The sequence below is a fragment of the Chionomys nivalis genome, chromosome 9 (assembly GCF_950005125.1).
Source record: "Chionomys nivalis chromosome 9, mChiNiv1.1, whole genome shotgun sequence".
NCBI classification, from domain to species: Eukaryota; Metazoa; Chordata; class Mammalia; order Rodentia; family Cricetidae; genus Chionomys; species Chionomys nivalis.
The window spans coordinates 1301360-1327042 of NC_080094.1; the positions used below are offsets into that span (position 1 = coordinate 1301360).

At 45.1% G+C, this 25683-nt stretch overlaps 1 protein-coding gene across 2 annotated transcripts; it reads left to right on the forward strand.

Moving 5' to 3' along the window:
• The first annotated feature begins 1160 nt into the window (after positions 1 to 1160).
• On the forward strand, positions 1161 to 25483 carry Tcfl5 (transcription factor like 5). Of its 2 annotated transcripts, none has more exons than XM_057781792.1 (6): positions 1161 to 1774; positions 2623 to 2806; positions 3209 to 3371; positions 11152 to 11398; positions 14425 to 14566; positions 25361 to 25483. In XM_057781792.1, exons 1-6 carry the CDS (start codon positions 1161 to 1163, stop codon positions 25481 to 25483), a joined length of 1473 nt encoding a protein of 490 aa, XP_057637775.1. The 2 variants fall into 2 exon arrangements, with proteins under 2 accessions (XP_057637775.1, XP_057637776.1); XM_057781793.1 differs by having other exon boundaries at positions 11155 to 11398.
• The last annotated feature ends 200 nt before the right edge of the window (positions 25484 to 25683 follow it).

A 25683-nucleotide genomic window follows, 5' to 3' on the forward strand; every position in this document is an offset into this window, starting at 1 on the left:
GGTGTGCACCACCACTGCCTGGCTTACATTTTTAAAAAATATATATATTAGAAAAAGTCATCATTGTGTTAAGTGTGGTAGCACATGCCTCTAATGCCAGTATCCAGAGTGTGAGGCAGGGGGATCACACTAAGTTTGAGGCCAGTCTGGGTACAGTGTCAATCTTGTTTTAAAAAATGAAACAAGAAATAGGAAAGGAAGGATTACTTTATCTTTGCTTCTCAAGAGATAGCTTTGCTAGGCATAGAACTAGAGGTGATGCTATAACTTTGTGGGCAAGCCTGTGGTGCGCTTCCTTGATTGACAATTGATGTGGGTGATCCCAGCTCCCTTAAGTTACTCTGATCTCCCTCATTGATGGTTACCTAGAAGCATGAAATTAAATCCTTTCCTCCATAAGCTGATTTTGGCCATGCTGTTTTACCACAGCAATAGAAACCCTAACTAAGATACTGGGTATAGAATACAGCGATGCAATCTTTGCTGGGTATAAAAGAGTAGTAGCTCAGCAGGTAAGAGGCCCAAGCTCTAATCCTCAGCTTGACTAAAAAATAAAAAACTGGAGTGTATGTGGCATGCTACGGCACATAAAGCACCCAAAGTAGGTGGACTCCAAGGCCTAGACTGGGCACAGTAAAGAGCGTGATAGCACTACAGAAGCTTGACTAGGAAGGGGCATGATTGGGTCCACAGGGCTAACTGGTGCATGCATGCAGGAGCTGGCACCAAGTAGCTAGCGCCTTGAGGGAGGGTAGGGGGGGGCACGGACACAAGCCTGAGCCAGACATTGGGCCAGTGGGCATGTCTTAAGAGGAAGGGCTCGAAACTGGGCGTGGCCACACGGGGCGTGACCTGGCCTGGGTCTGAGCACAAAGGTGCAGGGCACCCAGGACCTGGGGGGGCGGGGCAAGCAGGCGGGCAGTTGGCAGGGGGCGGCGGGTAACGGAGGGGCGTGGCCAAAAGGGGGTGGGGTTACCGTTGTGGGCGGGACTGCGCAGGCCCACTGCTCTGGCGGTGTTAAGCGGTTTCCCTCCCCCAACGGCGCGCCCGCGGTGGCCGGCGCGTCGTCTGCGGAGGCCGCGACCCCGCCTCGCCGCCCGCCCGCGTCTGCGTCGCCGTCCCCGCGCCCGCGCCCCGCCGTTGGGCCGCGCCGCGCCGGCATGTCGGGCCCGGGGCCGCGGGAGCCGCCGCCTGAGGCGGGCGCGACGGGCGGCGAGGCGGGCCCCGAGGGCGCGGGCGGCGGGGACGCGGCGCTGGGCGAGCCGGGACTGAGTTTCACGACCACCGACCTGAGTCTGGTGGAGATGACGGAAGTGGAGTACACGCAGCTGCAGCACATCCTCTACTCGCACATGGAGGCGGCGGACGGCGAGCTCGAGGCACGCCTGGGCTCCGCGCTGCTAGCCGGCCCGGGCGCGGGCTCGGGCGCGGCGGGCTCGCTGGCGCCGGCGCCGCCCGTGTACCCAGTGCTCTGCCCGCCGCTGGCGGCAGACGCGCCGTGCCTGGGCCACGTCGACTTCCAGGAGCTGCGCATGATGCTGCTGGGCGAGGCGGGCGCCGCTGAGAAGACGCCCGGCGGCGCGGACGGGACGCGGACGCGGACGGACGGCGCGGTCAAGGAGGGCGCGGGCGGCGCGGGGCCCGACGGCGCGCCCGAGGCCCGGGCCAAGCCGACCGTCCGCGTCCGCCTGGAGGACCGCTTCAACAGCATGCCAGCCGAGCCGCCTGCGCCTCGCGGTGCCGAGCCCGGCGAGTCGGGCGTGGCGCTCAACAAGTGCGTGCGGGGCGCGGGGGCCTCGGGGAGGAGGGGCCGGCTCATAGAGCCGTCTGAGGGGTCGTTCTGGGCGCCTGCAGGGTCTGGGTGATACCTGGAAGGGGCTCCAGCAGGACCACCTCTTGGGTCTGGGAGGATACCTGGACGGGATCCACAGGGCTACTTGCCGTGGCTACGTGGACACCAGCTTTCCCCAAAGATCTCTGGGAAGTTCAGTGCAAAGGGGCAGGCACTCTGGGTGCTAGAGAGGCCTTATGCCCGCCTGCTCTCACTTGACCTGAGGGTGATTCTGAAAGCTGCACACCATAGAAGCGCTGAGTGACAATTCTAAGGAGTACCTTGGGGCTGCACTCCAAAAAGGAGAGGAAGAGTTTGGAGACCGTTCCCTTTGCTCTCCTGTCTCCTTCCTGAGTACCATGGAAAGCTAGCTGCTCTGGCCTCCAGTGCAGACTTGGACCTGTGGAAGGGAAAGGCAGGAGTTCTAAGATGAAGCTGAAACCTGTGGCAGTTCCTGGCCCACTTAGTGCCCTTCCAGGTAGTTGTTGAAGACACGGACTCAGCAGTTTTCCACTCACTCAGGCTCTGGCTGTCCTGCTCTTGCCTATCCTTGTCAGATTTGGAGGATGACAGAGATTGGTGTCAGGGAGTGCTGACAAGGCAGGGAGGAGGCAAGTGAACTCCACCACCACCGCTGGTCAGTGGATCATACTGGCCATATCCAGGACCGCTTGAGAAGCAGGGCGGAGTCTAGCGTGACCTGATAGTGGTGGAGTGGGTGATGGCAGTGTTTTGGGAGCCTCTCCACCACCTATTCCTCAGGTTTCTGGGTTTTTCTTTTGTCTTGGCAGTTTGGTAACTCTTATTCGGCATCCATCTGAATTAATGAATGTTCCTCTTCACCAGCAACAAAACAAATGTACGACCTTAGTGAAAAATAAAACTGCTGCTGCCACTACTGCTTTGCAGTTCACCTACCCGCTGTTTACAAGTGCCTGCTCCACTGGTGGGAATGCCAGCCTTGCACAGACACAGGTAAAGCCTTTCGTTTGTGCTAAATGCAGAGTTCATAGTTTAGTGCCATCTTGTCCCAGGATTTTTATTTTTAAATAGAACTGGTGACCTTTTTAAGGTTGAAATATTTGTATTGTTAAGCGTTATTAAGAAGCCTAGTGAAAGGGCTGGAGAGATGATTCAGTGGTTAAGAGATTGGTTCTGCCTGTTACATCCAGCTTTAGGAGAGGCTCCCTCTGGCATCCAGAACACCTATAGTCATGTGCACAACCCACACATATACACAGTGAAAATCTTTAAAAAAAAAAAAGGAAGTTTTTCAGAAGTCTGAGCATAATTCTATTGAGTACAGTTTACTTGTTCTGTAAAGAGCTGACACAGCTACATGTATTGATAAAATTCCTGTTACTTAATATTTTCCAGAGTTCTAGTAATTCATGTTCTATACTGGAAGCTGCCAAGCACCAGGATATTGGATTGCCTAGAGCATTTTCTTTCTGTTACCAGCAAGAGATTGAGTCCACCAAACAGACAGGTGGTAGTAGAAACAAAGCCTTGCCCGAGCAGGTTTGGATTAAGGTGGGAGGTAGGTGATAAATCAGGTGGTGGCTGTGTGTGTACGCTTGACAGTCTGTAGCTGCAGAGTGTTTAGGCTTTGGTGGCGTGGACAGGAGAGGCCCTTTCTGTACACGTGTAAGAGGTCTTAGGGGTTTACTCTACACTTCCCATCCTCAGTAGTCTCCTCTTTGAACTTCTTTCTGAGTTTTGAACATCATGGTTTACTCAAATTTGGACACTTTAAATTTGGGAGCTTTTTCTTAACCGTAAAATAACGACAGACACACAAGGTGCCGTAACCCTGTAAGTACTTTGTAGTTTATTTTATTTCATACTTTGTGGATGATGATGGAGCCTGAAATCAGCTGAAAGCTCCAAAGAGATAGAAATAACACTGTGTCGTGGGGGTGGCAGGACTCAGCAGAGGCCACTGAGTGATCAGAGGTCTGGGGTAAAGAAGCTGCCATCAGCAGATTGCTTCCTTGATGGTCAGTTCACCCTCTCCCTCCTTGGAAAAGGTTATCTTTTTTTTTTTTTTAAAGAATTAATTTTATCTAGTTTTTTTTTCCAATTTATTTATTCTTATTTTATATACATTGGTGTTTTGCCGTGGGTGTTGGGTGCCCTGGAACTGGAGTTACAGACTGTTAGCTGCCATGTGGTTGCTGAGAATTGAACCCAGGTCCTCTGGAAGAGTAGTCTTAACCATCTTAACCACTGGGCCATCTCTCCAGCTCTAATTTTATTTAGTTTTTACACACCATTCCCAGTTCCTCAACCCTCCTCTCCTCCAACTCCCCCCACCCTCATCCATTCCTCAGAGAGGGTAGGACCTCTTCTGGGATGTCAGCTAAGTCTGTCCCATCACCTCACTGAGGCAGGACCAACGTTCCCACACCCTGAGACTGAGCAAGGTGTCTCTCCATAGAGAATGGGTTCCACAACATCAGTTTATACATTAGAATTAGGTCCTGGTCCCACTGCCAGTGGCCCCATTACTGCCCTACACTGTCACCTGCCTTCAGGGGCCTCGTTCTGTCCTGTGCAGGTTCCCCAGTTGTCAGTCTGGAGCCAGTGATCTCCCCCTAGCTCGGGTCAGCTGACTCTGTGGTTTCCCCATCATGGTGTTGACCCCTTTGCTCATATTATTGCTCCTCCCTCTCTTTGTACTCCGGGAGCTCAGCCCAGTGCTTAGCTGTGGGTCTCTGCATCTGCTTCCATCTGTTTCTGGAAGAGGGAGCTAGCTTCCCTGGGGTTGTGGACTGTAGACTGGTTATCCTTTGCTTTATGTCTGATATCCACTTATGAGTGAGTACATATTTGTCTTCCTGGATCTGGGTTACCTCACTCAGGATGATTTTTTTTTCTAGTTCCGTCCATTTGCCTGCAAATTTCAAGATGTCATTTTTTTTATTGTTGAGTAGTACTCCATTCTGTAAATGGACCACATTTTCTTCATCCATTCTTTGCTTGAGGGTCATCTAGTTTGTTTCCAGGTTTTGGCTATTATGAATAATGGTGCTATGAACATTGTTGAGCACATGTTCATGTGGTGTGAGTGTGCCTCCTTTGGGAATATGCCCAAAAGTGATATTGCTGGGTCTTGAGGTAGATTGATTCTTAATTTTTTGAGAAATTGCCATATTGATTTCCACAGTGGCTGTACAAGTTTGCATTCCCACCAGGAATGGAGGAGTGTACCCCTTACTCTACATCCACTCCAGCATGAGCTGTCATTAGTGTTTGTGATTTTGTCTGTTTGTGATTCTTCTGTTGAGACTTCTGTTTAGATCTCTACCCCATTTTTTAATTGGATTATTTGGAAGTTTGGTGTCTGGTTTCTTGAGTTCTTTATATATTTTGGAGATCAGTCCTCTGTCCGATGTGGGGTTAGTGACGGTCTTTTTCCATTCTGTAGGCTGCCATTTTTTCTTATGACTATGACTTTTGCCTTACAGAAATATCTCAGTTTCAGGAGGTCGTGCTTATTAACTGTTGCTCTCAGTGTCTGTGCTATTGGTGTTATAATCAGGAAGTGGTCTTCTGCGCCAGTGCGTTCAAGGGTACTTCCTACTTTTGTCTGTGAGGTTTAGTGTGGATGGATTTATGTTGATGTCTTTGATCCATTTGTACTTGAGTTTTGTGCATGGCAATAAATATGAATCTATTCGCAGTCTTCTACATGTTGATATCCGGTTATATCAGTACCATTTGTTAAAGATGCTTTCTTTTTTCCATTTTGTATTTTTAGCCTCTTTGTCAAAAAATCAGGTGTTCATAGGTGTGTGGGTTAATGTCAGGGTCTTCAGTTTGATTCCATTGGTCCACCTGTCTGTTTTTATGCCAATACAAGCTGTTTTCATTACTGTAGCTTTATAATATACTTGAAGTCAGGGATGGTGTTGTCTTCTGTTGTTCCTTAATTGCACAGGGTTGTTTTGGCTATCATGAGTTTTTTGTTTCTTCACATGAACTTGAGTATTGTTCTTTAGAGGTCTGTGAAGAATTGTACTGGGATTTTTTTTTAATATTTATTTACTTATTATGTATACAATATTTGGTCTCTGTGTGTTTGCAGACCAGAAGAGGGCAGCAGACCTCATTACAGATGGTTGTGAGCCACCATGTGGTTGCCGGGAATTGAACTCATGACCTTTGGAAGAGCAGGCAATGCTCTTAACCACTGAGCCATCTCTCCAGCCCTGTACTGGGATTTTGATGGGTGTTGCATTGACTCTGTAGATTGCTTTTGGTAAGGTTGCCTTTTTTTTGTTTTTGTTTTTTTTGTTTTTCGAGACAGGGTTTCTCTGTGGTTTTGGAGCCTGTCCTGGAACTAGCTCTTGTAGACTAGGCTGGTCTCGAACTCACAGAGATCCACCTGCCTCTGCCTCCCAAGTGCTGGGATTAAAGGCGTGTGCCACCACCGCCCGGCTGCCATTTTTTTTTTCAAGACAGGGTTTCTCTGTAACTTTGGAGCCTGTCCTGGAACTAACTCTGGTAGACCAGGCTGGCCTCGAACTCACAGAGATCCACCTGCCTCTGCCTCCCTATTTTTAATTTTTTTAATGCTGGGATTAAAGGCATGTGCCACCACCGCCTAGTAAGGTTGCCATTTTTATTGTAATCCTGGCAATCCATGAGCATGGGAAATCTTTCCATTTTCTGATGTCCTCTTCAGTTTTGTTCTTCAAAGACTTAAAGTTCTTGTCATACAGATCTTTCACTTGTTTGGTTAGAGTTACCCCAAAATATTTTATGTTGTTTGTGGCTATTGTGAAGGATGATGTTTCTCTGATTTCAGCCCATTTATCATCTGTATATAGGAGGATTACTGATTTTTTTTTTAATTTTTTTATTTTTTTTTTGTTAATCTTGTATCCTGCCACATTACTGAAGGTGTTTATCAGCTGTAGGAGATCCTGGTAGAATTTTTAGGTCACTTATGTACACTATCATATCATCAGCAAATAGCGAAAGTTTGACTTCTTCCTTTCCAAATTGTATCCCCTTGATCTCCTTTTGTTGTACTGTTGCTCTAGCTTTTCTGATTTTGTTAGTTTGGATATTCTCTCTCTGCCTTTTGGTTAGTTTGGATAAAGGTTTATCAACTTTGTTGATTTTCTCAAAGAACTAGCTCTTTGTCTCATTGACTCTTTGTATTGTTTTCTTTGTTTCTATTTTCTTCATTTCAGCCCTCAATTTTATTCTTTCCTGACTACTTCTTTTTGTTCTAGAGCTTTCAGGTGTTCTGTTAATTCACTAGTGTGGGATTTTTATGTAGGCATTTAGTGCTGTGAACTTTCCTCTTAGCACTGCTTTCATTGTGTCCCAGAAGTTTGGGTATGTTGTGCAATCATTTTCATTAAATTTTTGGAAGTCTTTAATTTATTTATTTCTTCCTTGACACAGTGGTAATTTAGTTGAGCTTTGTTTAATTTCCATGTGTTTGTGGGCTTTCTGAAATTAGTGTTGCTGTTGAATTTTAACTTTAAGCCGTGGTAATCCGATAAGATATATGGGGTTATTCCAATTTTTTTGTATCTGTTGAGGTTTGCTCTGTTACCGAGTATGTGGTCAGTTTTTGAGATGGTTCCATGATGTGCTGAGAAGAAAGTATGTTCTTTTGTTTGGATGGAATGTTCTATAGATATCTGTTAAGTCCATTTAAGTCATAACATATGTTAGTTCCCTTATTTCTCTGTTAAGTTTCTGTCTGGCAGTCCTGTTCAGTGGTGAGAGTGGGGTGTTGAAGTCTCCCACTATTAGTATGTGGGGTTTAATGTGTGATTTAAGTTTTAGAATTTTTTAACAAATATGGGTGCGTTTGTATTAGGGGATAGATGTTTAGAATTGAGATTTCTTCTTGATGGATTTTTCCTGTGATGAATATGAAATGTCCTTTATGTATTTTGATTTTAGCTTGAAGTCTATTTTGTTAGATATTAGGATAGCTATACCAGCTTATTTCTTAGGTCCATTTGATTGGAAAATTTTTTCCCAACCCTTTACTCTGAGGTCTGTCTTTGAGGTCGAGGTGTTTCTTGTATGCAGCAGTAGGATGGTTTCTGCTTTGTATCCAATCTGTTAGCCTGTGTATTTTTCTAGGCGAATTGAGTCCATTTATATTAAGGGATATCAATGACCAGTGATTACTAGTTCCTGTTATTTTTATTTTTGGTAGTGGTGGTGCCATTGTGTGTGCTTTTCCCTTCTTTGGGATTTGCTGCTATGAGATCATCTATTGCCTGTGTTTTTTTGTGGATGTAGCTGACTTTCTTGGGTTGGAGTTTTCCTCCTAGTACTTTGTGTAGGACTGGATATGTGGCTAGGCATTGGTTAAGTCTGGTTTTGTCATGGAATATCTTTTTTTCTCCATCTATGGTGATTGAAAGTTTTGCTGGATATAGTATAGTCTGAGCTGGCATTTGTAGTCTCTTAGTGTCTGTATAATGCCTGTCCAGGACCTTCTGGCTTTCATTTTTTCCATTGAGAAACTGGGTGTAATTTTGATAGGTCTGTCTTTATATGTTACTTGGCCTTTTCCTTTGCAACTTCTAAGATTCTTTCTTTATTCTATTTGTTGAGTGTTTTGATTATTAAGTGGCAAGGGGACTTTTTCGGCTCATTTTATTTGGTGTTCTGTAAGCTTCTTGTACTTTCATAGGCATGTCCTTCTTTAGGTTGGGAAAGTTTTCTTCTATAATTTTGTTGAATATATTTTCTGTGCCTTTGAGTTGGATTTCTCTTTCATCTAGCCCTATTATTCTCAGGTTTGGTCTTTTCATGGTGTCCCAGATTTCCTGACTAGTTTTTGTTAAGGATTTGTTGGATTTAACATTTTATTTGACCTCTATCTTCAACGCCTAAGATTCTCTCTTCTATCTCTTGGATTCTGTTGTTTATGCTTGCATTTGTGGTTCCTGATCGTGTACCCAAATTTTCCATTTCCAGAATTCTCTCGGTTTGTGTTTTCTTTATTGCCTCTATTTCAGTCTTCAAGTCTTGAATTGTTTCCTTCACCTGTGTGATTGCTTTTTCTTGATTTTCTTTATGGGATTTGTTGATTCTTCCAATTTTTTTGTGTTTTCTTACACTTTAAGGGAATTTTTCATTTCCTCTTTAAGGGCCTTAATCATCTTGATAAAGTTATTTTTAAGGTTGTTTTATTCTGTGTTGAGGTGTCCAGGTCTTGCTGTTGTAGAGCCACTAGTGTCTGGTGGTGCCGTATTGCTCTTTATGTTGTTGAGTGTATTCTTACCTTGTTATCTACCCATCTCTTGCTCCAATTGGTGTATGTGAAGCCTGTGCTTCAGAAGGTCCCACTTCCTCCAATTGGTGTTGTTGGGGGCTGTGGCTCCATTGAACACTCCTTCAGGTGCAGACAGAGCAGAGCCTTCGGCGATCATTTCTCTAGGTGCACACAAGCCCAAGGCTCTGGTGGTTGCTCCTTGAGATGCAGGTGGAGGTGGGGCTGAGGTTCTGGTGATTGCTCCTCTGGATGTAGGTGGGGCTGAGGTTCTGGTGATTTCTCCTGTAGACGTAGGTGGGGCTGAGGTTCTGGTGATTGCTCCCCTGGATGTAGGTGGGACTGAGGTTCTGGTGATTGCTCCTGTAGACGTAGGTGGGGCTGAGGTTCTGGTGATTGCTCCTGTAGACGTAGGTGGGGCTGAGGTTCTGGTGATTGCTCCTGTAGACGTAGGTGGGGCTGAGGTTCTGGTGATTGCTCCTCTAGATGTAGGTGGGGCTGAGTTTCTGGTGGCTACTGCAGCAGCGGGATATCTCATATCGAGAATGGCAGTGGATGCTGGCTGGCACACAGGTGCCCTTTTCCAGAGGAACGTCTTATGACAGCTTCTGTAACCACTGCTGTAAGTTGCTGCTGCTGCTGTTGCTCCTGAAGCTTTCGGAGCTGCTGAGACAGGATGAGATGGACACTACTGCTTCCTGTCAGCCCTCAGTTTTGTTGTCAGTACCTTTATGTGAAGACTCCTGTGTGAGTGAGTATAGGTGCACACTAAGATGGCCTGTGCCCACTGCTCAGGCTAAGGAAGAAGCACCAGAACTTCTGAATTCCTTCCTCTGTCTCTCTTAAGTATTGTCCAGAATTGGTGTCAAGGACAGTTGACTTTTTGTGACAAGTGGGAGAACACTTCACCGGCCCACTCTTTTGTCTGATTGAAGTTGACGTATTTCTGTACCGTGTGTACAATGTGTGCACAATAAAGTGCAAAATCTGTGATTTTTTTCTTTGCTTTTTTGTGAAATCACTTTAACATGAAAACATTTAACTGAACCACTTAAGTTTTATTCTCACGTGTGGTAAAGTATCAATTTTCATACTAGAATTTTATACTCATTAAAATGGATATGAAGAAAAAATATTTTCATCCTAAATTCTAGAAAAAGAAAACAATGTCTTAGTTTCTCCATTCATGGGTAGTAACAACTGTTGATTAAAAGGGAGGAATGGGGTGTTTAGTTCAGTGTAGGTCGGTGCTAGAGGACTTAAGGCTCTGAGCTCCCTGTAGCTCCATGAAAAAGAGGAAGCAGCTGACCTAGTTGTTGTTGGTTGCACTCAGAAGGGGTGGGGTGGTTTGGTTTGGTTTGGTTTGTAGGTTGGCTTTTTTGTTGTTGTTTGGGACAGGGTTTCTCTGTGTATCCCTGGCTGTCCTGGAACTCACTCTGTAGGCCAGGCTGGTCTTGAATTCAGAGATCCACCTGTCTCTGCTGGGATTAAAGGCATATACCACTAACCACCCAGTCAGAAGGGGGTAATTTAATTGTGCTGTAGGATTAGAGCTCACTGCTTAGTGCCCAGAGTCTCTGTCATCATAGCTCCTTGTTTCTTTAATTCCTACTTGATGGTGTTAGAAGCTTGGATTGAAATGCAAAACATGCGTATGCATGGGAGAGTGCACAGACGCACACAGTCAAAAGAGAAAAGAAAAATGACCCATAGTGATGCTCACCTTAGTCCCAGCACTTAGGAGGGTCAGAAATTCACAGACATCCTCAGCTACAATGTGAGTTAAGGCAGTACTGGGTTTCTCAGGGGAAAAAAAAAAGACACCCAACAAAAATATTCCACATTAATGGGAATGAGTTAAGAATAAAAACTAGATGAGCAGTGATGGCTCACACCTTAATCCCAGCACTTGGGAGGCAGAGGCAGGTGGATCTCTGTGAGTTCAAGTCTAGCCAGGTCTACAGAGTGAGCTCCAGGACAGGCTCCAAAGCTACAGAGAAACTCTGTTTTGAAAAACAAGAATAAAAATACTAAATGACGGCTTTTTTCTTCTTTTGCAAAGAAGAAGCGCTATGTAAACAAGCAATCAATAAGAGGAATCGGAGTAGAATCCGCCAGTTGGACACAAGTGTGGAGCGAAGAGCCCTTGGAGAGATTCAGAATGTGGGTGACGGCTCTACAGCTTCACAGGGTACCTGGCAGTCTTCTGAGTCCTCACAGTCAAACCTGGGGGAGCAGACGCAAAGCGGACCCCAGGGAGGAAGGTCTCAGCGTCGGGAGAGGCATAACCGAATGGAAAGAGATAGAAGGTAATAGAGTGATGGACCATGGGCTCCACCCATACCCATAGGTGTCGTAGGTGTGCTCCTCTTTGTGTGATAGTTCACCCTCTATCTGGAGACTTAGTAGTCCTCAAGACTCAGTGATCTCTGGTGGACTCATGCTCTGACTGACTCCAGTGGCTGGGTACAAGGCAAAATGACCCGAGGTGTGTGGGAACACCTAGGGAGCACAATCCCCAATGTTTTCTCCCAGAAGGGTACACAGGACCTCCTAATTGATGACTCCAGTGTTGTGTTCCCAGGGCACCAATGAGGTGCCACCAAATAGGAGGGCTCATCAGAGGCTCAGAGACTGTGTTGGTGCCCATCACATGACTGTTTATCAGGCACACTCTAAATACCAGGCTCCCATTGTGAGCCGTGTTGCTTGCAGAGTTGAGGTTCTGTGGGCTATTATTCACTAATCTCCCCAAGCCCAATTTTCCAGACACTAGAAGGTCACTTGTCAGCAGGTCCTTAAGGAGAGTATTGGGTTTCAGATTAACTGCACAGTAGGTAACATCGTAGGCTTTTATTTGGGGAAGCTAGGTATAGTAGCATACATTTGTGATTGGGGTATTCAGGAGGCTAAGGTAAGAGGACTGCTTCCAGTTGAGGACAGTCTGGGATATACAGTGAATTATAGATTAGTCTTGAATAGTCTTAGAGAGAGAGAGAGAGAGAGAGAGAGAGAGAGAGAGAGAGAGAGAGAGAAGAACAGGGAGGAAAAAGAAAAAAACAATGTTGGGAAAGAGGAAGTTAAACTGTTACTGAAATGAGTTTGCCTGTGGATTTTATATGTGCTCCTCTAGGTAGTATAAAAGGGTAATTTTTCTGTATTGAAATTGGGTTTTTATTACATTATTTAATAGTAATAATCAATTTGGTCATTTATGAGTATTGCATGTATGTTTTCCGCTCAGGATAATAGTACTTAATGAAATAGTATTGTGTATTGAAGTTCTATTATTTAATAAGCTAAGGTGATTTATTGCTTTTTAGAGGGATGTGTTAAAACTAAGTAGATATCTATCTTCCTTCCTTCCTTTTTTTAAGGCCAGGCTGACCTCAAACTCATGGAGATCTGCCTGCCTCTGCTTCCCGAGTGCTGGGATTTCTTCTCCATTTTATGAAAAGAAAATTATGTCTTTTCATTACTTGTGTGCTTGTGGATGCCAGAAGAAGGCATTGGGTTCTAAACCTAGAGTTACAGATGGTTGTGAGCTACCATGCGGATGCTGGGAGTTGAATCTCTGTCCTCTGGAAGAGCAGCTGAGCCACTGAGCCTTCTCTCCAGCTGTTCTGTTTTTTGTGTATGAGTATGTTGCTTAAGTGCGTGCTTGGTGACTACTGTGTCAGAATATCCCTGGAATTGGAGTTACAGGTGGTTGTGAGCCACCATGTGGGTACTGGTTATTGAATTTGGGTCTTCTGCAAGAGCAAAACATGCTTTTGGGGGCGAGGGGGCTGGAGAGATGGTTCAGAGGTTAAGAGCATTGCCTGCTCTTCCCAAGGTCCTGAGTTCAATTCCCAGCAACCACATGGTGGCTCACAACCATCTGTAATGAGGTCTGGTGCCCTCTTCTGGCCTGCAGGCATACACACAGACAGAATATTGTATACATAATAAATAAATAAATTTTAAAAAAGAAAACATCATTAAAACAAACATGCTTTTTACTACTGAGACATCTCTCCAGCCCCATTGCATTCAGCACTCATATTCTCTCTCTCTCTCTCTCTCGTTTGGTTTTGGTTTTTCAAGACAGGGTTTTTCTGTAGCTTTGGAGCCTGTCCTGGAACTTGCTCTATAGGTCAGGCTGGCCTTGAACTCACAGAGATCTGCCTGTTTCTCCTGAATGCTGGGATTAAAGGCATTCTCTTTTTTTGAGGCAGGGTTTCCCAGACATTTTCTTACACTTGTACGCAGGTCATGGTGTACCTGAGGGACTTGTTTAGTCCTGTGAATTGTAAATGGAGGACTGCTCACCTGACGTGTGTCTAACGAGACGTGTGGGATTGCTGCGCTGTGGAATTCCCGATACCTCCTAGGTTAATGGCTTCCAGTGAATCCTGTGCTTCTTGAGTTTCTCACTTATAGGATATGGTTGCTCCCTACAGCACAGACTTGAGTCAGAACTACTTGAGCTGATAGGAAAGGAGTTTAGACTCAATTAGAAATTAGAGCACATGCAGAAAGCGCCAGCTGCCACTTGACTTTAGGTATGGGTGTGAAGCTGTGTGGAGTGTGCCGTGCCGTGAAACTGTTTGTGTCGGCACAGTGAGGGCTTTGCTTATGCTGGATGTAATGTGTAAAGCTTAAAACAGGTGTGCTTAGTTCTCTCAAGTTTTTTTTTCAGTGCTGGTGATGGAATAATAGGCAAGCACTCTACCTCTGAGCGTCATCCCCAGCCCTAGCCCTAAATTCTCTAAAAACGGACAAGTTTGTTTTTATGAGACAGGGTTTCATTACACAGCCCAGACTGACTCGAATTCATGATAATTCTACCTCAGTCTCTGAGGTGCTTTATTAGAGGTGTGTCTCATCACACCCCTCTCAGTCTGAAAGCTATGCTTGTGCCTGAGCACGTATTTCTGTGTGTCAAAAGTAAGTCATGATTCCTAAATAACAGTTTGGGGCTGGCTCTGGAGTTCAGTGCCCAGCACTGCAGGAAAAAGAGAAAACAATGAACAACAACAAAAAATACTTGCCCAGAAATTTTGTTCTTGAGTTCAGGGATTTGCAGCTATCCCTGGTATGGAGAGCTGACCCATGAGAAGTAAATAAAGAAGGTTTAGGGATCTGGAGACCGCTGGGCCACTGCAGGTTCTCTGGTGGCCATGGGCAGCAGTGGCCTCTAAGTGCCCACTAGCTTACCTGAGGCTTCCAGGTGGGACACACCTCCTAGCTTTCAGGGTCAGCTCTGTGTATTCCGCTTTCTTTGAATGAGCAACTCTGTTGCTCCTGTACTTCACCAGCCATCCTGTGTGATTACTGTGGATTTTGACTGCAGGCGCAGAATCCGCATTTGCTGTGATGAGCTGAATCTTTTAGTTCCGTTCTGCAATGCGGAGACAGATAAAGCAACAACCCTTCAGTGGACCACAGCGTTCCTGAAGTACATTCAGGAAAGACATGGGGATTCTCTTAAAAAGGTAAGTATTCATGAAGTAGACTTCAGTGTTCCTAAATTGTGCTCAGTGAAGATGGGCATCTTGATGTAGTGACTGAAAAGGGGGCAGAAACTTGAGAATTTTCTGTTGCAGTTGTCAGTGTTGCCTCTGATCCCTTCTTTTTAGACTGCTCTGGGTATCCTGGACTCTGAGGTCAGATATGAAGTCCAGTACGAAGGGATTTCTGCCTGTTGATGTCACTGACTAAAGAAAGTCATAGTCACAGCCCAGATTTGTTTATGAAATATGGATGACTGTCAAGTATCAATTGTCAGATACCAAATTGAGTACTTGTTATGTTCAGTATATTGTGTTGGGTCTGAATGGCATTCAGGACATGATATTTTCCTCTCATTAGCTCAGTGTCGGGTACAAGCCTAGTGTTTGTTAAGACCTGGGGAGGGGAGAAAAATAAAAGCTTTGAAAGAAATTAAAGTAATAGCAACAATTGAGGTGGGGGTACAAGAAGTAGAAAAAAGCCAAATCAGTAGTCTGGACTTCCGCCTTCAGGTGGGTTGAAAGGCAAATTATTAGATTTCTGTGGTGTTGAAAACAGTGCAGGCTGAGCCTTTGATGCTCACACACTTCCTGTTCCTTGGGGACTGCTGGTACTTTGTTCCTTCCTTTCTAGACGTGGACTGTAGTAGCTGGCCAGTCCTATGGTTCTGCAAGAACTGATGCTTGGTTTGGGAGTTGTCTTAGTCCTGGGATGGACTGGTGGAAGAAAGGGAGCAATTGTGGTGGGTTCTGTGCTGGGCTTGGAAGACTCCTGTGCTAGGTTTTGACCTCAGAATTCTGGTGGTCACACCTATGTATGGCCTTTGTCCTTGAGGGATAGTGAAGTCCTAGTGTATTAGGGTTCTCTCTAGGAACAGAACTGAAAGAATGAAAGGGAGATTTATTAGAATGACTCACAGGCTGTCTTAGGGTTTTTATGTCTGTGAAGAGACACCATGACCACACAACTCTTATAAGGAAAACATTTAATTGAGGTCACTCACTTACAGTTTCAGAGGTTCAGTTCATTATCATCATGGCAGGGACCATGACGGCATGCAGGTAGACATGGTGCTGGAGGAATAGCGGAGAGTCCGTATCTTGCAGGCAGCAGGAAAATCAACAGACTGTCATAGTGAGGGAAGCTTGAGTAAGAGACCTCAAAGCCCACTCCCACAGTGACACACTGCCTCCAACAAGGCCACACCTCCTAATAGTGCTACTCCGTTTGGGGGCCATTTTCTTTCAAACCACCATACAGGCTGTGGTCCAGCTAATCCAACAATAGCTGTCTACCAATGGAAGACAGAATCTTCCAAGAATCTTCAGTACATGCTGGACTCCTGAAGAAATACTCTAATGTCAGGGAGGAAATGGAATTGCCAGCAACAGCAAGCAGGCAAAGAGAGCACACTTTCTTCTTTCATGTCCTTTCTGTAGACTGCCAGCAGGCAGTGTGACCCACATTAAAGGTGGGTCTTCCCAAAGATTCAGATTCAAAGTGGGTTTAGTTTAAAAAAAAAATCTCTCACAGGTGTACCCATCTGCTTGGGTTTTAGTTGATTCCAGATGTAGTCAGATTGACAGCCAAGATCAGCCATAGCAGATCCTCCTCTTGTCAGCTTGACATACAACCATATCTTGTGGTGTCATGCTTAATTTCCAAATGAAAACAACCAGGTCACAATTACACCTAACATGATATAATTATTCCCAAGTATAATTGCAAGTGCATCATATATTTAACTGGGTCATAATTATGCCTAGCTGATAGAATTTATCCTCATATAACCACAAATGCATTATAAATTTAGAATAGGTGGCAATGTTCCTTGAGGGACATCCTTTTAGTATCTCAAATATGATAGCAACTGATATTCTCTTGGTTTTTTGAGACAGGGTTTCTTTGTTGTTGTTTTGTTTTGTTTTTCGAGACAGGGTTTCTCTGTGGCTTTGCAGCCTGTCCTGGAACTCCCTATGTAGACCAGGTTGGTTTTGAACTCATAGAGATCCACCTGCCTCTGCTTTCCAAGTGCTGGGATTAAAGGCATGTGCCACCACCACCCAACACCTTTTTTTTTCTCCAATTGTGTGAGCTTCCCTATTAGACCTAGACTCTTCACTCAGAGGGCCCATATCAATCAACTCAGCCTGATCCAGTTTCACGTTCCTTCCACCATTATACCACACCCTTAGAATCCATTTCCCCATATCCCTAGAAATCCCCAGACTTCTGCTTGAATGAACTAGGAAACTCACTTGGAGGAAGCTCTTTAGTAGTCTAGTGTACCTTCTCATGGACTACACTCTCTACCTCTCCACTAAGGGCCTTTAGCCTTCAGTCTGGTTATAGGTCTAGAGGCACCTCTTGGTGGGCCCTAGAGGACATCATTATCTTGCCTGGCATTTCGTTCAGAAAAAGTTACTGCTGGTTTAGCAGACGATGAAGGATTAATTTCTTCAGTCAAAGGTGGAAAAGGCAATATGTCTCGGAGTGGGGGTGTATGTTCATCTTCTGCAGAGGGTGGAGAAACTACTTCCTCAAATGAGATAAACCCTTGAGAATCTGAAGGCTCAGAGTTCTCCCCCACAAATTCCCATTCCAAGTTACAGGATTCCATTCTTTACCACTTAATGTCCTCTAAACACTGACACTGTCTGAGGCTGGGATTTGATTTTCTCTGAAATTCAGCCACATCTTAAGTTCTGTGACTGCTAGAGAAGATTCCCTTCTGGGCACCTTAGAAACCTGTAGGCATATGCACGTCTAGAGCAGGTCAGTTCTCTCGCTGAGTTCCTTGTTTCTCACCATATTCTGAGATGCTAGCAGTTGGGCTAATTTTGTCACAGAGCTCATTCTTTTTCTTCGTCAGTTTATCCAGAGATGCTAGGAACAACCAACCACCATCATCATTTTCCTTATTTTCCACAAATCTGTTACCTCTCCCAGTTGGTGAATCAGGATAATCAAATGCATTTGTCTCCTTAAGTTTGCAAAATAAGTCACATGATGGCCTTTCAGTACTCTCCAAATTTCCAGAAGAGGCTTCAGTATCTGGAGAGACTTCAGTAACTGTAGGTGTTGACAAATTGGAAAACATATTCCAGATTTCCGGATACTTTAAAAATTCATCCTTATACTTCTGTTGCTCTAGAACCACTTTTGACATCAAAATCTGTAATAGGGTTTTCTAGAGGCACAGAACTGATAGAATGAGTCTAGACACACACACACACACACACATGCTAAAGCTATAAAGGGGATGTATTAGAATGGCCTACCGTCTGTGGTCCAGCTAGTCCAACAATAGCTGTCTACCAGCAGAAGGTCCAAGAATCCAGTAGTCGTTCAGTCCATGAGGTTTCAGCTGGTCTCCAGTACACTCTGAAGTCCCCAACAAGTAGGCTGTAATGCCCATGAAGAATGGACTTGTCAGCAAGGGTAAGAGCCAGCAGGCGAAGAGATGAAGCTTCCTTCTTCAGTGTCCTTTGTATAGGCTGCCGGCAGAGGTGTGGTCTAGGTTAAAGGTGTACCTTCTCCCCGCAAAAGATCCAGATTAAAAGTGGGTCTTCCCATATTGAATGATTTAAGGAAAAAAACCTTCACAAGTGTACCCAGCTGCTTCGATTTAGTTAATTACAAGTGTAGTCAAGTTGACAATCAAGAATAACCACAGGAGCTGGAGAGATGGCTCAGCGGTTAAGAGCACTGGCTGTTCAATTCTGAGTTCAGTTCTCAGCAAACAAATGGTGGCTCACAACCATCTGTAATGAGACCTGGTGCCCTCTTCTGACCTGCAGGCAGAACACTGTATACATAATAAATAAATCTTTTTTTAAAAAAAAGAAGCCGTCACACCTGGGTACTGATTTTGGACCCATGTTCTGCGGAGCCCAGCAGGAGTGTGCTGGGGAATGGGTTCAGGTGGTACAACCTTGTGAGAGCCTGCTCAGGACCCAGTCACACTGGACTGAACCTTGCCATGCTTATCCTTGTCCCTTTCTAGCACCTGTGTCCGAGTGGCGTTTACAGTGTTGTGGTGCAGCATTGTGAACTGTTTCTAAGTGCACCTGGAGTGACTTAGAGCACTGCTGTTTACTCTAATTGGATCATTATGGTTATTGGTAACATTGTTTGCTAGAATAGACCACTGGTCTGTCTTAAAATAAAGCTTTACTATTTGTTAAAAAAGATTTAGTCTTTGCCTCTGTGTACCTATTCGTGGTGAATTATCGATATAGTCCAGTTCAAAAAAGTATTTAAAATTTTTGAAATAAAATTTTAGAATATACTAAAAAGATGAGGCTTTTAAAACTAAGTTTTTTTCTTTTCTTTTTGAGGTGATAATATCCCCCTTTGAGGTTATTATTTCCCCCTTACCTTTCCTTCTAAACCCTCCTATATACCCACCCCTCTTTGCTCTCTTTCAAATTCATGGCCTCTTTTATTTGTTAATTGTTACATGTGTGTGTATAATATGTACATTTCTAAGTATATAACTTGCTTAATCTTTATAATGTTATTTATATATATGTTTTCAGGGCTGGCCATTTGGTATTGGATAACCAATTGATGTCCTTTTCCCTGGGGAGACTATTACATTTCTAGGCTATTTTTGAAATTCTATCTCACTGAATTTATAAATGATTTCTGGGCCAGGTTATTGGGCTATCATTGGCCTAAACATATTCAGGTTTGATTATTTGGATAGTAACTTTCCCCCTCTTATTTGCATGTATATCCTTGTTCTTTAGGATTCAGTAATGAATTTTAAATGTCCCCTCCCCCCAATTTTGTTAGTACCCATTTCATTCAGATCTGTCCTAATGTAACAGGCTCCTGGTGAAGTTGACAGCCCTGCTGGTTCCCAGGGAGAAAGGGAACAGCAGATAATGAGTGGCAGTCAGATTCTGCGTAGGATAGAAGCCCCTCGAGGGCCAGTGGACTGCAGAGGAGCTTTGGATTTGAGTCAGAATGTAGAGGCTGGGAACTGCAGTTCCACAGATTGTCAAGTGGAGGTGCCACACACATGACTGAGGCGAGCAGTGTCCGCAGCCTCACTGCTGGGGCTGGAAGGGACACACGATTTTCTGCCCAGAGTGCAGTGGTTGTGGAACCTTCCTAAGAATCAGAACCCCTGAATGGACTTTGGCTGGGAGATACATGGTCAGAGCACATTTTATATTCGTTACTTGCTATTGAGGAGGCTGCAGCTATAGTCCTGGAAACAGACTCAGTCAGAAGGCAGTTGAGGGAATGGCCCCAATTCAGCATTGCTGTGGTGTACTGAGTGTGGGGCACAGTGGGAAGGTGCAGGGACGGCTCACAGCCCATCTTTGGCTGGGCATGCTGAGCTCTCGGGTCTGGCCAGCCCCTGATGGAGATGCAGCAGTATTGGAAGAAGAGAGTATGATATAGGTAGATGACCATTATGCAGCAGTGTTCTAACCAGACGTGTAGAACCAGGAATACATGTGTGGCCATCACCTAACCTCTCAGCTGATATTCTAGTACTTCATCCATGCACACATTTAATTAAAAACATTTTAAATTTTAAATGTAGGAGTGTTTTGCCTGTATGTATGTCTGTGAACCATGTGTGGGTGTGGTGCCCATGGAGGCCAAGAGAGAGCATTGGATCCCCTGGGACTGGAGTTAATATGTTTGGGAACAGCAATATTGGTGCTGGGAATTGAACCTGGGTCCTGGAAGAACAGCCAGTGCTCTTAACCACTGAGCCTCACCCCTCCCTCCAGAGACAATTACAGGTTTGTATCTTCCTCTAGAAAGATTTCTATATAGGCTCCAAAAGACTGATCTCTACCCATGTCATCCCCATAAAGCTGGTGGCAGTGTCTTAAATTTCTGTAAGAATTCTTTTAAGTTTTTCAAGACAGTGTTTCTCTGTGTAGCCCTGGCTGTCCTGGAACTTACTCTGTAGATCAGGCTGACTTCACACTCAGAGATTGCCTGCCTCTGCCTCCTAAGTGCTGGGTTTCATGTTGCATATTATCTCCTGACTTGGAGTTTTTGTTTTGTTCATCCTGTTTCTCCCTCTCACCTCACTATCCAGCCATGACTCATAAATTGTTTGATTCTGCCTTGCCCTTCAGACCAAGCAACTAAAATCCCACCCCACCCCCCATTTATAGTAGCATTGAGGTTTGAAGAGATCTGGCCAGTGGTCTGTGGAATGTCCCCTTCTTGATTTGGGTTATTGGTGATGACTTTTCAATTGTAAAGTAATTTCAGACATAGATATCATAAGAACCAATCTAGACTTGCTCAGTGTCCCAGGTTGCTTATGTCTGAATGATTTGGTAGTGAATTACAGATGCCATTTTATACCTTAGTTCTCCAGTGTTTGCTTTTTGTGCATTGTCTTAGATAAGCAAAACACGTCAAGATTAGCATGTGAAACATTGGTGGGCACTGTTACCTAGAACAATTAATGTCTACATTTTTTTCCTCCCAGTAATGCCCATCTCCACAGCTATTTCCCTGGTTGGAATCGAGTCCAGGGTCACTGGTAACATTTCATTATGGTGTGAAAGGCTATTAGGGATTCGTGGCTGTGGATTTCAGCAAGATGCTCAAGGCTGCTGAGCCCCACTGCCATCCATGCTCATCTGCTTTGCCTTCCTCTTGTTACCAAGGGAGGGGTCCTCTTTGCTATGAAGTCGTACCTTTACTTGAGTGCTCCCAGACCCTGTCCTGGACACATAGGTCTCAGCCCCAGACCTTCTCCCCCAACTTAATGAAAACTGCTGTTATTTCTCCTGGTGTTAGGGAACTCCTTGGTTTCGTTGTCCCCTGCTAGCACTGCTAGCACTGCCCTATTATTTGTCTTCCTTATTGCTAGCTCAGAGACCATATGAGTTCTCTAAAGCTCCTCTCAGGTCTCCTTCCAGAAGCCTTTAAGTGCTGCCCCCACAGTGTTCAGCCAGAGAGGGGTTTGGGGGGCCCTGGAAAAATCCCTTGGCTTTCTACACTGGCTTCTAGGACATCACCCTCCTGGGGGTCCACTCCTCTGAGTCTTTTTTTTTTTTCAGTTTCTTAATTATGGGGTTCCCCTGGCTCAGTGTGGGAGCCTACAGCTAAGCAGCCGAGGCAGGTGAAGTATCTGCCCTTTGATATTCAGTGTTCACTGTTTAGACAGTGGTGTGCCTTCCTGAGTCCAGAACCATCCATCATCCTTTCTAACCTAGACAGTGGTGCGCCTTCCTGAGTCCAGAACCCTCCATCAGCCTTTCTAACCTAGACAGTGGTGCGCCTTCCTGAGTCCAGAACCATCCATCATCTTTCTATCCTAAATAGTGGTGCACCTTTCCTGAGTCCAGAACCCTCCATCAGCCTTTCTAACCTAAACAGTGGTGTGCCTTCCTGAGTTCAGAACCCTCCATCATCCTTTCTATTCTAAATAGTGGTGCACCTTCCTGAGTCCAGAACCATCCATCAGCCTTTCTAACCTAGACAGTGGTGCGCCTTCCTGAGTCCAGAACCATTTTTCATCATCCTTTCTAACCTAGACAGTGGTGTACCTTCCTGAGTCTTGAACCATCCAGCCTTTTTTTTTTTTTTTTTTGGTTTTTCGAGACAGGGTTTCTCTGTGGCTTTGGAGCCCGTCCTGGAACTAGCTCTGTAGACCAGGCTGGTCTCGAACTCACAGAGATCTGCCTGCCTCTGCCTCCCGAGTGCTGGGATTAAAGGCGTGCGCCACCATTGCCCGGCTCCATCCAGCCTTTCTAACCTAGACAGTGGTGTGCCTTCCTGAGTCCAGAACCCTCCATCATCCTTTCTATCCTAGACAGTGGTGCGCCTTCCTGAGTCCAGAACCCTCCATCAGCCTTTCTAACCTAGACAGTGGTGCACTTTCCTTAGTCCAGAACCCTCCATCATCCTTTCTAACCTAGACTCAGCCTTTTGCTCTCAGGGTAGAGAAGATGCCCCTTGCAGAGACTGCGCTCAGTCATTTTGAGTACCATCTTCCGTGCAGAGGTTCTGAGGCCCTCATGGCAAAACTCTTGGGGATCTGTGCCTGCTACTGATAACTGCAGCCCTTGGCCTACCAGTACTGCAGTGTCCCATGCTGATATGCATAAACCAGAAGCTGTATTGTATATATGATAAAGAATGTGATCCATTAAACTGCATCCTTTATGCTCTCGTCCAAGTACAGCCCATACCAGGTAGGTGTCATTCATGTAGCCTGTGGGGTGGACCTGCCTGGTGCCCTGGGAAGCTGAATCCTCTCTACCACTGACTTCACCTGATACTGGGGTTCAATGTGGAGCAGATACAGCAGGCAGTAAACACAGCTTCCCAGAGAAGACTGCCACTAGCCCTGGATGGGCTCTGCAGTGTGGATGACAAACCCAATAGCTAGAGGTTTTGCTGAGGCTGATATAGGTCCATTTGCTACAGCATAGCCTATGATCATGGGCCTCAGGGTTGGAACTTGTAGCTTGATGACTGCAAGTTTCTAAATGTCCTCATGAGAGCATGGTTGGCACAGATGGAACAGTAGGAAGCCAAGAGGTAGAGTCACACCTCTCAAATACTCTCAGATTCCAGGGAAGCTGCTGTTGTAGAGGTTCTTTCCCTGTTTAGAACATGCCGCCAGAAGTACCTGTCAGCCACCCAGCAAGTACCTATGACTTGTGTGTCACTGAGTGGCCAAAACTGTGCAATGCTCTGTTCTAAAAATAAAGTGTCTTGCACAAAATAACTGTATTCCTTGTTCTGCTCTATGCTTGCCTTGCCCATTGGCCATTCTGGGTCCCTCCTTGTTGAAGGCCGTGCTCCAGCTTCCTTTATTATTCTGTATGCATTAGTATTTTTTGGTCATGTTTGCTTTTTATTAATTGAATACCCATCCTTCCTCTGTCCTCAAATTAAAATTTTATATCTCTCAGTCTCTTCCTAATGAGTGCATTTAAAGCAAATTTTTCTTTGTATTAGGATTAGGAAATAAGTCCTCATAGCTCATGTAGCTAGCCCAGGCTGGCCTCAGACTCTGTATAGCTCAGGTTGACCTTGAACTTTTGGTCTTCCTGCCTTTCCTCCTCAAGTGCCCAGTGTATACTGGGGATTGAACCCAGGGCATGAGTACCCTCTCAACTCCACCCTCTCAGGTCTCCCAGAAGCATATAGTTGCCGTTCCCATACTGCTCAACCAGAGATGGGCCCATGTGGGCCCTCAAGACATCCCTTGGCTTTCTGCACTGGGTTCTAGGACATCACCCTCCTGGGACCAAGGATGTGACTCATTGGTAGAGTACTTTCAAGGTCCTTGGTTTGATTTCCAGTGCTGCAAAACAAAAACAGAACAGTGAGGTACCACTTCAGTATCAATCAGGAAAACAAAAAATGAAAATAGCCAGAGTTAGGAAAGATCTGGAGAAATTTTAACACTTGTTTGTGCCCTGATGGTGAAATGTGAAGTGGTGTAGCCCCTGGAGAACAGTACGGTAGTTCTCAGAACATTCCCAGAATTACCCTATGACCCAGCAGTTCCACAAAACTAGAATCAAACTGACATTTGGCTGAGCAGTCCCAGTGCTCATCAGTAGAGAGTGGACAAGCAGAATGTTTTGTGGACACACATAGCAATGTTCAGCATTCTGGCACCTGCAGTATGGACACTCCTTGACAAGCTGAGTAAGATAGGCCAGTCACCAATGTGAGGTCCCTGAATAGATCAAACTCAAAGATGGAAACTTACTGGTGTGTGTCAGAGCAGGCAGTGGGATCCCATGGTTAATGAGGACAGAGTTGCTCTTTGGAATGATAAAAGACATTTGGAAGAAGCTTCTGGTGACAGACACAGTATTTAATGTCATGGAATTGTAAACTTGCAAGTGATGAAAACACCAAATTTTACTATACATATTTACCAAAGCAGGGACTTACAAACCTGGATTTATGAATCTAGAACACTATATTTTTTAAATTTCTAAATATGAACAAAAACAATAGAACAGTGAAAGCCCTGAGCCTAGCTAGCCTCCTCCCACTTTAGTGAGAGCACTTCCAGCTATTTTCTTTCATTTGTAGACAGCCATTCCAATGTCTCTCTGCACTCACGGGTCTCTAAGCTTGTGTATTTGAATTGAAAACCAAATACTGGTCCCTTTCCTCTCAAGGTCACTTATCTTGTAGGAATTTCCACATTCTGAATCTCACAAATTCATAGAAATAGTTAACTACTTGTTTCCTACATCTTCTAGACTAGCCTTCCTTGAGTGGCTCTCCCTCACACAATGCTTGGCCATCAGACTTGGTAGCTATCTGATGACATTGGTGCCAACTCTGTGTTTAGGGGGCCAGCATTGTCTAGACTTTAGTCCTATGGCCTTTTACAGGGCAGGGAAAGCTGGGTGAATAAGCAGAGACTAGCCACCTTCAGGGAGTTGCTCTTGATCTCACTGTGTGCAGAGCAACCTCAGGGACTGTACCTAGTCCTTGACTAACCAAGGATCCTCACCAGTGTGTGTGAAGGGACAGCACTGACCTGGACATTTAACAAATGATGAAAATGGTATATTTTGTTTTTTAACCATAAAAATGCCATTTTGGGCACATAGATTTTTTTTTGGAAAATCTAAAAAAAAAAAATCACAGTATAACTGATATTGGGACATTTTTTTTCCTGTTTTCTCACATACCTCGTACTTTGAGAAACCACATGGCTCCTAATTTCAGCCTCTTGTGCTTTTGAAACTAGCAGCATTCACATCTTTGAACTCAGTGCATTAATGATCACTTCTTGACTTTAGGAATTTGAGAGCGTGTTTTGCGGTAAGACTGGCAGAAGGCTAAAGCTGACCAGACCCGAATCCCTGGTGACCTGCCCTGCACAGGGCAGTCTGCAGAGCAGCCCCGCCATGGAGATCAAGTGACTGGACTGACCCAGGACCTGGGAGAGAACTGCCGTTCTTTCGGCATCGTACACATGCCTGCCATCCCAGAGCTCAGCTCTGAGTCCTCGAGAGGGATGTGGCTCCAGTTGGTGGGACTCCAGTAAGGACTTTGAGAGCACATTTTGTGAAAGTATTATCTAAACAAAATACCCACTATGTCCGGATGAACATTTGAGGAT

Bases quoted from the DNA above. Each gene is read 5' to 3' on its own strand.
- Tcfl5 (XM_057781792.1), top strand. From the start codon at position 1,161: ATGTCGGGCCCGGGGCCGCGGGAGCCGCCGCCTGAGGCGGGCGCGACG. The intron at 1,775-2,622 runs GTGCGTGCGGGG...TTGTCTTGGCAG, and splicing joins TCGGGCGTGGCGCTCAACAA to TTTGGTAACTCTTATTCGGC. The intron at 14,567-25,360 runs GTAAGTATTCAT...TCTTGACTTTAG, and splicing joins ATGGGGATTCTCTTAAAAAG to GAATTTGAGAGCGTGTTTTG.